Below are 13,599 nucleotides of genomic sequence, written 5' to 3' on the forward strand. Positions count from 1 at the left end.
CTTTTGGAATATTGTTGATTCTGATGCTCACTCAACCCTTCAAGAACAGTCTATGGGGATGTAGAATGGTAGAAAGCAAAGGCAAGGTCACGTCATCTGTCATCAGCTAGGCCCCTCCCTGTGCACTCCTTTCTCTGTTGTACGGATGTAACAGGTTTCCCATCTCCCCCTCGCCATTGTCCCAAGAGCAAACATGTTACAGGCCCTAGAAAACACTTGGGCTACGGCTACTGSTTTGCAGACGTTAGTCTGCCATAAGACACTAATGACTCATGACTTTAAAGAAGAGGTGAGAACCACCTCAAACTAGAGCAACTAATATTTATTGTATTTTTATTCTACTATATGTCGGTCTGTGAAATGCATTTTTTTGGTCTACCTTTATATGCCTATATTCATATAAAGAAGAGGTTTGATACGTCTATTTGCAGTTGTCTGCACAGGATGAGGTGGTTTTCTGTCTCTAACCAGAGTGACAAGGCTGAAATTCCCACAGCTGAGATGCAAAAATAGTTTCAGCCCATTCAAATGATCTGGGTTATTCTCTCTGAAATATTTGTTCACAGATTAATGAATCACTGTTTCCACTTGGGAATCACAGTGATGTGACTGGCATCTCTGTATTTAACAATATTATTTATAGACCAAATCCATTACTTTATAATGAATTATACCAGTACACGTACAGTATACTGCTGTCATCTTTTATATCCTTAGTCACACGTGACTTTTACCATATTACATAAGGTTTGGGCATCCTTTGGCCTGCCTTCCTGTGTTGAGTCTTACCTATACAATAGTAATGGGCTTTATGTGGCATCCAACTGCACCTAGGAGAATGAGGCACAGCCGGACAAACCAGTTAAAGCTAGCTAATACCAGTTCATACCCCACAGGACCATATAAAAGCTTGTGTTTAGTCCCCTATTGTGGGACACAAGTCATTTTCCATACATTGTTAGCTTTTGTTTGAACAGCATTGTTAATGTGAGGGTATGATCAAAAACATGGAATACTCTATTATTCTACTCATGGCATCACATCATGATATATTACTATTATCTGGTGTTGTCCTGCTATCCAGTAGTGTAAAGTACTTCAGTAAAAATACTTGAAAGTACTACTTAAGTAGTTGTTTTGGGTATCTGTACTATACTATTTATATTTTTGAACATTTTTACTTTACTACATTCCTAAAGAAAATAATGTACTTTTTACACCATACATTTTCCCTGACACCCAAAAGTACTCATTACGTTTTGACAGGAAAACGGTCCATTTCYCACACTTATCAAGAGAACATCCCTGGTCKTCCATACTGCCTTTGATCTGACTCTCTAAACACAAATGCTCCATTTGTAAATTATGTCTGAGCGTCGCCCTGGATATCCGCCAATAAAAAATACAATAAAAATTGTGCGGTCTGGTTTACTTAATATTAGACATTTGAAATGGTTTATACTTTTACTTTTGATAAAGTACATTTACTTTTGATACTTTTAAAACCAAATACTTTAACTTTTACTCAAGTAGTATTTTCTGGATGACTCCCTTTTACCTGAGTAATTTTCTATTAAAGTATCTTTACTTCTACTCAAGTATGACAATTGAGTACTTTTTCCACCACTGCAGTAGCTTTAGATGTATATCAGTAGTAGAATCTTCCTACAGACGGCAAAGGAATTTACTCAAACGAAGTTCAGTTTACTCTGGATTTACTCTGTAGCCAAAGAAGTGTGGCAGACTTGAGAACTTTGGAAGAAAACTGTCTTCTCCCGGCTATTTAAATGATGGTTGATCAACAATTTCAGAGAAAATCAAATAAAAACATGGAAGAAAGGAACAGATTGAAGGATTTTCAGAAATTAAGCAAGAATGTGTGCTTTTGAATGAATAAAATCTAAAGTCCAAATCGATTTGAGTCATCCATTGACTAACTAAAGAGATAAACATGGTAACAATAACATTCTACTACCATTGTGTCTCACTCAGAATAGCTACTGTGACGATAAGGCAGGAAGAACATTCGGTTTTAGAATACTGTAGTGCAGGTGGTACAGCCACGTGTTCTACTGTGCACATTCTGTATACATGATAGCCGCTCATTGGTTAGTGGCGTGTCATGTTGACGTTAGCCAGTTGTCTGGTTTCCCCACAGCTAGAAGGTTTGCTCGCATGCTCATCGCAACGGACATCGATCTGTGCCCGAGCAAGAGCGCCTAGTGATAACACATGCGAAGAACAAATTCTACTGGCTGCCAGTATCGTCATGCGAATTCCCATCATCATACCTGTATTATCTGCAGTGCCTGACTTGGGCAGGAGCTCACTGGAGCTGAGTACCGGCCTCACATTTTCTACTGCTTGAGCTCCTGTTCCTATCGTATCCTACTTGGAGATACGTCTATAGTTGTCTCTGCTTCCTCATGTACTGAAGCTCAAGGTCAAAAGTACATATAAGAGGAAAGGTCTGTGAGGCAGTAGAGAATTAAGTTTAGCCGACCTACACCACTCCAGGTTTTAACAAACACACGGGGAGCTAGCCCTAACACACATGCAGGTTCTTAAAGTTTGGGTGAGTGGATAAATACAGTCAACAGGTTGTATTATTTTCTCCTTCACCATTAGTCAAACCTCAGACTATCTTTTCAGCCTGGTCAAAGAGTACACAGGATAACACAGTGAAATATACAAACAAAAAAATGGTTTTGGTGCAGGGTCAAGGGAATCATACCTAAACTTTAATTCAATTTCAAATCATGATACTTTAAATATATTGTTAAAACTGAGTCAGTCAGACACTAAAAGGCCAAGGCAATTTCCCTTACTTGCACCTTTCCCCTTGCGGCCATACCTTAAAAAAGAGACCCTTATTTAAAGAAACAGTCCACACTGAAATTAAATCAAATTTTATTTGTCTCATGCCGCCGAATACAACAGGTGTAGACCTTACAGTGAAATGCATACTTACAAGCCCTTAACCAACAATGCAGTTAAGAAAAATACCTAAATAAATAGAAATAAAGTAACAAATAATTAAGAGCAGCAGTAAAATAACAATAGCGAGGCTATATACAGGGGGTACCGGTACAGTCACCGGTGTCGATGTAATTGAGGTAATATTAACACAAGTGGGTTAAGTGATTATGCATAATAAATAACGAAAGTAGCAGCAGTGTAAAAGGGGGGGGAGGCAATGCAAGTAGTCTGGGTAGCCATTTGAATTAGATGTTCAGTAAGGCCTTTATGGCTGGGGGGTAGAATGCTGTTTATAAGCCTGCTTAGACCTTAGATTTTGGCGCTCCGGTACCACTTGCGCGTGCGGGTTAGCAGAGAGACAGTCTTGAGCTAGGGTGGCTGTGTCTGACTATTTTTAGCGGCCTTCGCTCTGACACGCTGGGTATGGGTCTGGATGGCTAGGAAGCTTGCCGCAGTGATGTACCTGGGTCCGGTACGCACTACTCTGTAGTGCCTTGCGATGGAGGCGAGCAGTTGCACACCAGGCAGTGATGCGCACAGTCAGGATGAGCTCGATGGTGCAGCTGTAGAAACCTGTTGAGGATTCTGAGGGACCATGCCGAAATCATTTTGTTTCCTGAGGGGGAATAGGTTGTCGTGCCCGTCTTCACGACTGTCCTTGGTGTGTGCTTGAACCGATGTTCGTTTGGTTGTGATGAGCGGAACGGGCAACTCGAATGCTCTCAACCTGGCTTACTACAGCCCGTCTCTTCGCTTTTCCTGTGTCACAATCGATCTCCTTAGTCTCATCACGTTGGGGAGAGGTTGTTGTCCTGGGCACCACTGACCAGGGTCTCTGACTTCCTCCTATATGCTGTCTCGTCGTTCTGGTGATTCAGACCTACGATGTTGTGTTCCATCCGCAAACTTAATGATGGTGTTGAGTCGTGCCTGGCCGTGCAGTCATGGAGTGTAACAGGGGTACGAGGAGGGGAATGAAGCACGCACCCGCTGTGGGGCCGCCAGTGTTAAGATCAGCGTGGCGGATGTATTGTTACCTGTTACCCTTACCACCTGGTGGGCGGCCATCAGGGAAGTCCAGGATCCAGTTGCAAAGGGATGTGGTTTAGTCCCAGTTGTCCTTAGCTTAGTGATGAGCTATGAGGGTACTAGGGTTTGACCACGTGAGCTGTAGTCAATGATAGCATTCTACATAGGTGTTTTTTGGTCCATGTGTGAAAGGGCAGTGTGGCGTGCAATAGAGATTGCATCATTCTTGGATCTGTCGGGCGTATGCAAATTGAGTGGGTCTAAGGTTTTGGGATAATGGTGTTATGATGTGGAGCAGGACCAGCCTTTCAAAGTACTTCATGTGCTACAGATATGAAGTGCTATGGGTGCTGGTTAGTCAGTTTAGGAAGGTTACTTAGTGTTCTTGGGCACAGGGACGATGGTGGTCCTGCTTGAACATGTTTGGTATTACAGACTTGGACGAGGGAGAGGTTTGAACATGGTCAGTGACAGACACTTGCCAGTTTGGTCCAGCGTATGCTTGGGAAACACGTTCCTGGTAACCGTCTGTAGTCTGCGGCTTGTGACATGTTGCCCTGTTATAAGGTCTTACTCACATCGGCTGGGAGAGTGTGATCACACAGTTGTTCGGAATAGCTAGTGCTCTCATGCCTGTGTTCAGTGTTTACTTGCCTTGAAGTGCCTGTGATAGTTTGTAAGCCCTGCCACATCCGATGAGCGTCAGAGCCAGTGGAGTATGATTCAATCTTAGTCCTGTATTAACGCTTTGCCTGTTTGATGGTTCGTCGGAGGACATAGCGGGATTTCTTATAACTTCCAGGTTAGAGTCCCGCTCCTTGAAAGCGGCAGCTCTACCCTTTAGCTCATGTGGCTGTTGCCTGTAATCCATCGCTTCTGGTTGGGGTATGTACGTACTGTGGGGATGTGGGGATGACGTCATCGATGCACTTGTTGATCAATCCGGTGACTGATGTGGTGTACTCCTCATTGCAATCGGAAGAATCCCGGAACATATTCCAGTCTGTGCTAGCAAAAAGTCCTTTAGCTTAGCATCTGCTTCATCTGACCACTTTTTTTTGACCGAGTCACTGGTGCTTCCTGCTTTAATTTAGAATTATGGTCAGATTTGACAAATGGGGGACGAGAGAGTGCTTGTATGTGTTTCTGTGTGTGGAGTAAAGGTGGTCTAGAGTTTTTTCCCTCTGTTGCACATTTAACATGTTGAATAGAAATGAGGTTAAACGGATTTAAGTTCCCTGCATTAAGTTCCCCGACCACTAGGCGCACCGGCCTCTGGATGAGCGTTTTTGGATTTTGTCTTAGCATTACACAGCTGATTCAAATAATCAACTTATCATCAAGCTTTGATTATTTGAAGCAGCGTGTGTAGCACTAGGGCAAAAAACCCAAACGTGCACCCCTAGTTTGGGAAACGCTGCCCTAGGAGTTGTTTAAAGTTGGTAGAATCTTATTCAAAACAATTCACAGCTGTAATGGCTGCCAAAAGTGCTTGGGGTGTTTTAAAAATATATATAATTATTTGGAAAATGTTCTGTAATTCACTTTGAAAATGTGGAGTAGGTTGTGTAGATTGCAAAATGTGAATCCTTTCACAAGCGACTGTATGTACAGTACCTCTATATTTGGCCCGGCTGTGTTGTGTCTAACGACCCTGATTCTTTATCTGAACAGTAGAGGAAGTGTGCGCTATCCGGTTTGCTCTGTGTATTGCAGAGGAAAGTGTCGCAAAGCCACAGCACATGGGCAGGGTACTCACTCAGGAAATAAGTCAACCTACAGCTGCATCTAAAATAGGAAGAGACAGCAGTGTTGCTGTGCAAGGATCTCTTTTTCGTTTCCTCCTCTACGGTACATCCATAACGACCATTGCCGAGTACAAATAAATGTACAACCAGACTACTTACTCAGTCAGGTAAGTGTTATTATTGCAACTTTTATTTTGATTGAGAAAATAATGCTGTTTTGTGTGCATACTGAATGAATTTATCAAACGTTAGATGCTTTCGAGCCAACAAGGAAGTCCCCATCTCGGTCTCTCATCCACTCACTGTTTTTATGCTTAGCATTTTCGTTTCTCAACTGATATAGATACATCATTATGGATTTCTGCTAAATCGGAATTTCACAGAAACTACCTGCACCTTTAATTTCATTGTGCACACTGATGCACCCATCGAAAGTTGGTATAATTTATCATACTGTACGTTAAAAATCTCATATTGGACTTCACGTGCATTTTCAATAAGAAGGATGGGAAAATAGATATATATCAACATGGATATCATAGAATAGAAATTATTCTACTACTTATTCTACTTATTCTACTCCACAGAGACAACGTTAAGGATGCAAGATACCTTTCTCCGGGTGTTTGTGCTGGCAGTTAGTCTACTGTATCCATCCCCAGAGAGGACAGAACAGGACAGGTTCAGGAGCAGGATGGTCACATAATGGCATGCAGGAGCATGAAGATTGGCTGCAGAGGGAGAGGGCAAAGCTGGAAACAGGAAGTGGCACCACTGGTAACCCAAGAGGAAGGGCCCATCGACCGAAAAACCCTTACAACTTGAAGTACAACAGGTCTATCAAATCGACCAGAACCATTTCAAAAGGGCTTGGAGGAGACTCTTATCGAACAGAAACATTCTCGAGGAGAAAGAGGAGAAAGATGAAGAGAAAGAGGAGGGATCTCACATTGACCATAAGCTTTCACAAGTACACCAAGATGTACCTAAGACAGAGCAAAACCTCTCACCAGAGGACAAGGAACAGTCTACCATTGACCTCAGCTATCATTAACCCTTTCACAAGGAAACGACCAAGAGCAGCCTGCTTCAGACACAGAGGCATCTCACAATGACAAGAAACTGTACCACTTGGACAAGGACATGGCGAATGTCCATCAACAGTGGCCACAAGAGGTCCAGACTGGTAGTTGCCATAGTGACCAACAGACATCACCAGAGCGTCAGGAAGAGTCTCAGGTCGACCAACAGCAATCTAAAACAGACCAGGAAGCAGAACAGGAGGTGTCACCATCTCAGAACGTCACCCATCTTCAGTACATCATCAGAGGGGAACCAGCAAGAGCATCTCACAGACCAGCCGTCTAACACACATCAGGAAGTAAAAGTACCACCTAACCTCAGAAAGTCAGACGACCAGCAACATCTCACAGAACAATATAACACAAACCAGGAAGAGACACCGATTCTCRGTGAATCATCAAAGGATGACCAGCAGCARGAGCATGTCACTAATATCATAGACTCGGAGAGCGACTACACCTGGTACCTATGGAACGCATACTCCCTCATCTCTTTTGTTCATTTCTCCATTAAATTCTTCAGAAGACGTTCACAGAAGAAGCTCCATCCAGGAGAGATCMTTCAGGAGGATATGGAAGACATCTCTGTCGTGAAAAACCTCTCGGCTGAAGTTCCGCTACCGGACTGTGATACACTCAACCGTTTTTACGACAAATGTGTCAAAGTCTCACCCAATGAGAGCTGGAGGGTGACTGAGTTTGTGGAGGGTTTTGCTAATGACCTATTAGAAGCCATGAGGAGCATGAGTGATGTGGAGGTTGGCATGGTGATTGAAGACTTTGTGGTGGAGGGCAGGATCAGTTCCCTTGTGTGTGACATCATAGTCCCCATTGCCCCGTTAGAGCCATACAGTTTCCAGTTTCAACTCTGGTGTAACCAGGCTATTGATGATATGCCACCTGAAATGGAGGGCTGTGGTAGAGTCAAAATGGTGGATGGTGGTGTGAACCAAAATGGCTGCCCATGTCGCACAGCTGCCATAGGAGATGATGATATGCTTTGCCTGCTGTGTTGTGACAATGAGAAAGTCAAAGTGGTGAAAGTCACTGATGTATTGGATAGTGCTCTTTGCTCGAAACACACCCCTTACCTGGCCAAAGCCGAGGTTACCAAATGGTTCCAGACCACGATTAGAAAAGCTTGGGSACAGATATGCCACAAATACRAATTTGAGCTGACATTTCGCAATATGGACGCCCCAGGAGCTCTGATGGTTCGATTTAGATCAGGGAARGTGATAACCTTCGATATKGCTCCYGTGGTTAAACTCAAAGACACTGAAGCTTATTTCACCATTTCTCCTTCCACCCCACCTAGGAACAACTCCTTGGACACATACTGGAGCCTCTCATTGACCACTTACATCTGACCATCACCTGCCTGAAAACTCCTGCCACATTCACTGCCTTGGAATTGTAGCGTTCCTTCACAAAAAGCAAACGGGCATCACAGGCAGAAGTCTCCTTACACGATCATCACTTCAAAACAGTGTTAATTCACTTGATTTTGAGTAAAGAGCCTTCTGACTGGTACCCTGAACACTTGGGTAGCAGGTTACGTGATGCGTTGAGCTTCCTAGAAAATAGCCTTCAGGGCAGGAAGTTGTTCACAGCTTTATTGGAAAACCTCTGGTTCCAAGTGAGATTGGACTCCCTGCTGTATTTAGTGATGCAGAGCCTGTAAACCTCTTCCGCCCTCTTGGGGTACAAAATGGCAGCTACACCAAGACTGTAAAGCACTTGCAAGAGATGCTCAGGAACTCTTCCATGCTGATACAGGAGTATTTGCCAAAGCCAAAGGAATGCAATGGTCTAGACAAAACTTCCACTGGTATAGAGTGTTGAACAATTTTAAAGGTTGATACTGGACAGTTAACTGTAAAGAGATGCCAAATCTACAATGACATTCTCAAATGCAGAGAAAGGCATCATGAGGAAAAATATGCTTAAGTGATTTCATGTTAAAATGCAACAGAAAAGTTCCACCCCACCACCCATACCCAAATAAATGCTTATTTTAAGGTAACCTGAAATACTTTCGAATTTTCTAAATGTGGGCCAAAACTACATTGGAAACATGGAAATAATTTCCTATTTGAAAGAGTAGAAATATTTCCAAATACTGAACAGACCTGGGTTCAACTGCGTGGGAGTATATACACTGAAAAAAATTTTACTAAGTTCACTTCATAAGGAAATCAGTAAATTGAAATACATTAAGCCCTAATCTACACATTTCACAGGACTGGGCAGGAGCACAGCCATGGTGGGCCTTCCCACACCCACCAACTTGGGAGCTAGGCAAAGCCAGGCCCAGCCAATACAATGAGTTTCCCCCACAAGAGGGCTTCATTACACCAGTTGCATCAGCTGTCTGAGTGGCTGGTCTCCGATGATCCTACAGGTAAGATGCTGATGTTAAGGTCCCGGGCTGGTATAGTTACTCGTTGTCTGCAGTTGAGGCCGGTTAGACAATGCCCAGTCCTCTAAAATGTGCGGTAGTTTATGGTAGTGAGATTACCATTCTGGCAAAAGCTCTGGACATCTCTGCAGTCAGCATACCAGTTGCACACTCCCTCAATTTATACATCTGTGGTTTGTGACAACTGCATATTTCATAGTGGCCTTTTGTTCCCATCAGAAGGTCCACCTGTGTAATGATCATGCCATTTAATCAGCTTCTTGATTTGCCACACCTGCCAGGGTGATGGAGTATCTTGGCAAAGGAGAAAACTCAAATATGGATTTCAACAAATGTGAACACTGAACTAAGCTTTGTAGATATGGAACATTTCTGGGTTCTTTAATTTCAACCCATGAAATTAAGTTTCATGTTGGATTTATATATTGGGGATTTTAAAATTACATACATTTCCAAGTGCATTTCCAAACACATTCCAATATTCAACTACTTCAAATGTATGTCTGAAAGTAATAAAAATGTAATAATATTTGAACCCAGTTCTGCCTGGACCTCCGCAGGCGCAGCCATTTTGAATGAACTCAATACACATGATGGTTTAAAAAGTTTATTTTATCAAAATAATTGTCCACTGCTCATCAAACCCTCCCAACAGCACCTAAAACCATGAGGGAAAAGCTATTATTTTCAGAAATTTGTGCTCATATATTAAGATACCAATTAAACATTCTTAAGAATTAAGCAGAGGGACTGAGTACCTTAAGTAGCCCCGTCGTTGAAGGTTTCCATGCTCCATGTTTTATCTTCAGCATGTTCGTCATGGGCCATCGTCATAAAATGACTGGTCACAGTTTGTGCGTGAGCTATGAGCGTTATCAGATCAGTATTGCATTTTCCACAGATTAGTCAAACAAAACACAATGTAAAATATAAAATGGTGGTATGAATGCATGCCCGCGTTAAGTCCTCAAAATGGCTTCCCATTCCCTTCTCTAATGCGCTCAGATGAAAGGGTTGGTGACAATGAGAAGACATGACTGGTCATGAACCAGGCCTACATGCTCACCGGAGGGTTGTAGAGAAGGAGAAGGACAAGAACCGACACAGCATGAGCAAACCGCAGCATCACCACCCAGTTCCACCCACCTAGGACAATCACAATAAATATTAGTTAACCCTCATAGCAAGGGGTCCCTCAGAACTCAAGTCAATCACTCAGGTGAACCTACTTTTTAGTCTTTGTGCCATAGTTGCAGGACTTGGAACTTGGAGTTGGAGTGACTTTCCCCGTAGTTATTTTACAGTGCAAGTGGAGTTTCTGGAAGAAAATAAATGGACGTTCTTTCTAAGGTGCATTACTGTAGGCCATAGTATTAAATAATCAAACCATCATGATTAGTTGTTTGGAGATGCACATGAGTCAGACCTGATTGTCCAGTCCCTGGAAGATGAAAGCTCCGATAGTGAACCTCAAAGCATTGTTGGTGGTGTGTGACAGGAACTTTGACTGGACAGTATTCTTGCCATCCACCATGCATCTAGTTAAGAGAAGATCGTGTACTTAACACTAATCCCTCCAATTTGGGACAAGGTTCACCCGCTGGGTCTTATTCTCGCCTTGTAAACCAGGGACTGAGTTACAAAAGACACTAGGGCTGTGTTTACACAGGCAGACAGTTCTGATTTCTCTTGGTTGAGGTTTAACAGCAGTTGGCATCCAATATATTGCATTACCACCCTCAACTGAATTATAGATCCATTACACTTTGTGATAAAGGGAACCAAAGATACACTGAATATTACCCTACTTAAAAACCTCATCTGATCCTTCCCCAGGCCAACGGGCTGAGAGAACAGGACACTACCATGCTACACATGTCCCCTGCACCTTACTGAAGCATATGTCACTCATTGGCCTATCCCTCTGTGCTGTCAGACATCCCATTCACAGGAATCCTCAGAATTGCTCACCCTTGACCCATTCTCTACTTCACTTCCTCAGCATTCGACACCTTCTGCACTAGTCTGACTAGCCACCGAACACTTCTGATCCCCAGCAACATGTGCACCCTACAGTTGACCACTATCCAACGAAACAACCCTGTATCCCTTGCCCTTCTGCACACTACCACATCTTGGAATCTCCCTCCTACACTGTGACATGACAATAAATGTTGCAGCTGAAACAGAGCAGTGGATTCGCCACAAAAGCTCCAACAGGATAAGTGATACATCCTAACATGATCTTGTCAGGTAAAGATGGACTCAAAAGGACTGACAGTGACTCACCGTTTCGCCACCGGGTCTGCGTCACACCAAACTACACAGGAATCTTCAACTTCCATTGCGCCACCTCTACACAACGCTACCCCAGAAATAACTCCCGCAAAGCAAGACTACACTAGTTGTGTTGCACAGAGCGCCTGCTCCCTCTGATCTAAAGAAACACAATCACAAGTCAACTTCACCGACTCAAAAGCACACCCTCTTTTCCACCCATGGATCAGCCAAAAGACCTGGTTCCATCCTCTTCAAAAATCTCAGTCCCACTGGACCAAAATGCATCTTTATCATAACCATGTCCATCAGCACAAGGCTCATGCTCCTCAAACCTTTAGCCCTTCAATTTCACCATAACTCGAACTGGCGTCTGGCCCACTCAACTTGACAGTCTTCCTCGACATACCCCTTTCCCTGTTATTGCTAGAGTCAAATTCAAACCCATCCTCTGCCGCCATCTGTCTTCACAACATCTTTCCCGCCAATCCTCTTCCCTTAACCAACATCGACTCCTGAAAAAAAACTCAATTTTCCCAAACTGAAATTTCTTTAGCCTTTGGGAGACATGCTAAGCGCTGTACTCCCACTGCAAACTTAAATTGGACCAATCAGATAAGTTCTGAAAAAGACGCGACGTGATTGGTCTTTCAACCAATTAGTGGACAATTGAGTTAGGCTGCCTGTGTAAACTGCCCAGCTTGTGAATCTAGCCAATTAACAAGCAAGAAATTAACTACCAGGAACAAGACAAAACCAGCCAAGAAGTTGTAGTTCTATAACAAAGATGTATTACCCATAGTTGTCGACCACAGTGTATTTGAGAGTGGAGTTTGGGCTAGCAGTCACGTAACAGTTGTTAATATACACCCGCCGACGCAAAGAAATGGTGGGAACTTTGGCCTCAAAGTACATTGGTTGTCCAATGAAATAGGTTTTATTTCCAGTGAGCTTGTTCCATGATTCTGAAGAGAAAGAATAGAGTTAAGGTTCTTTAATAGAAAACAATACTGCAAGTACATTCAGATTTAGGTAACATCTGTCAAGTCAACTCACCATCATAAGATGTGAGGGTGACGCCAACCTTGGATTTAAGGGCCTTGAAGACTTTTCCCGGCAAACGAGGATGAAAGCCAAACTTGTAAGAGTGGTGGATCCTGCAGAAAATGGCCATTAGTGCAGTCAGACACTCAATAGCCAGACTAGCATACTACCTAGTATGGAGCCATGTATAGGATATGCTAGTGTGGACATTGAGACGTAGCCACCAAATGTGAAATCATGAAGTGGTAGTTCACCGATTGTAGCGGCATTCGATGTGAACAGAGAATGACAACTCCCTCACAATACCGCCTATGGCCTCTGGCTCGTACTTCAGCACGTTGGAGTAGGAAATATAGTCAGCAGTACACTGGAATAGGAGAAACAACTCTAAAAGCAACCAATACATCTGAACATAATCATTAAAGCCATGGAAATACAATTCCTTCAGACCATTACAATTTGACTGGATCACTCATGGCACACATGTCTGAGTGACAGGGGATTGTATTTCTGATGGCATTGGTAGCCAACCTTTCTATGGAAGCCACAGCTTTTGATGTTGTAGAGCATGTAGTAGTGTTCCGCTGTGGATTTGTTGACTTTGCAGTTGCGGAGTTTGAGGTACTTGCAGGCGTCGGGGTTGGTGAAGGCGTCTTTTCTGATTCTCACATAAATCCTGTCGAGGTGGCACAGGACCTCAACCTTCTTAGAGTGAACTGGAGGAGCGGTGGGCGGAGATAGGGTGGGCAGCAGGATGGGCTTGACTGAGAGGGGCAGCGGCCTGAACTTCCCTTCAGGCTTGAAGACATAGGCTTGGTCCTCAGAAGCACGAATAGGGATGTATTCTGGTAGCTTCAGGTAGTCTGGCTTACGAGAATYCTCCAACATGGGAGTGGCCACGATTTGGGAACGAGACCTGACCTTGGGTTCAGATTCGTCATCAAGCCTCAGTCGCTCCGTCTCATCCCACAGAACTTCAGTGTCATTCCCGTCATCAACAGCTAAAGGGAAGCCCTTA

At 43.4% G+C, this 13,599-nt stretch overlaps 2 protein-coding genes across 2 annotated transcripts in view; one reads left to right on the plus strand and one right to left on the minus strand.

Moving 5' to 3' along the window:
* The first annotated feature begins 6,519 nt into the window (after positions 1 to 6,519).
* Positions 6,520 to 8,864, plus strand: LOC112078384 (inositol 1,4,5-trisphosphate receptor-interacting protein-like). Its single transcript, XM_070442035.1, has one exon. It carries the CDS (start codon positions 6,868 to 6,870, stop codon positions 8,206 to 8,208), a length of 1,341 nt encoding a protein of 446 aa, XP_070298136.1. The 5' UTR covers positions 6,520 to 6,867; the 3' UTR covers positions 8,209 to 8,864.
* Positions 8,865 to 9,853: 989 nt separating this feature from the next.
* Positions 9,854 to 13,599, minus strand: part of LOC112078385 (zona pellucida sperm-binding protein 3-like) — a 6,542-nt gene continuing 2,796 nt past the window's right edge. Inside the window, exons 2-10 of the mRNA XM_024144650.2 lie at positions 13,113 to 13,595; positions 12,836 to 12,948; positions 12,594 to 12,694; positions 12,334 to 12,502; positions 10,687 to 10,798; positions 10,490 to 10,578; positions 10,327 to 10,406; positions 10,019 to 10,123; positions 9,854 to 9,918 (exon numbers count right to left, since the gene is read on the minus strand). Of these exons, the coding sequence (XP_024000418.2) occupies positions 10,020 to 10,123; positions 10,327 to 10,406; positions 10,490 to 10,578; positions 10,687 to 10,798; positions 12,334 to 12,502; positions 12,594 to 12,694; positions 12,836 to 12,948; positions 13,113 to 13,595 (1,251 nt within the window). The 3' untranslated portion in view covers positions 9,854 to 9,918; position 10,019. The remainder of the gene's footprint in view (positions 9,919 to 10,018; positions 10,124 to 10,326; positions 10,407 to 10,489; positions 10,579 to 10,686; positions 10,799 to 12,333; positions 12,503 to 12,593; positions 12,695 to 12,835; positions 12,949 to 13,112; positions 13,596 to 13,599) is intronic.

This window comes from Salvelinus sp. IW2-2015, unplaced genomic scaffold (assembly GCF_002910315.2).
Source record: "Salvelinus sp. IW2-2015 unplaced genomic scaffold, ASM291031v2 Un_scaffold5605, whole genome shotgun sequence".
Taxonomy (NCBI): domain Eukaryota; kingdom Metazoa; phylum Chordata; class Actinopteri; order Salmoniformes; family Salmonidae; genus Salvelinus; species Salvelinus sp. IW2-2015.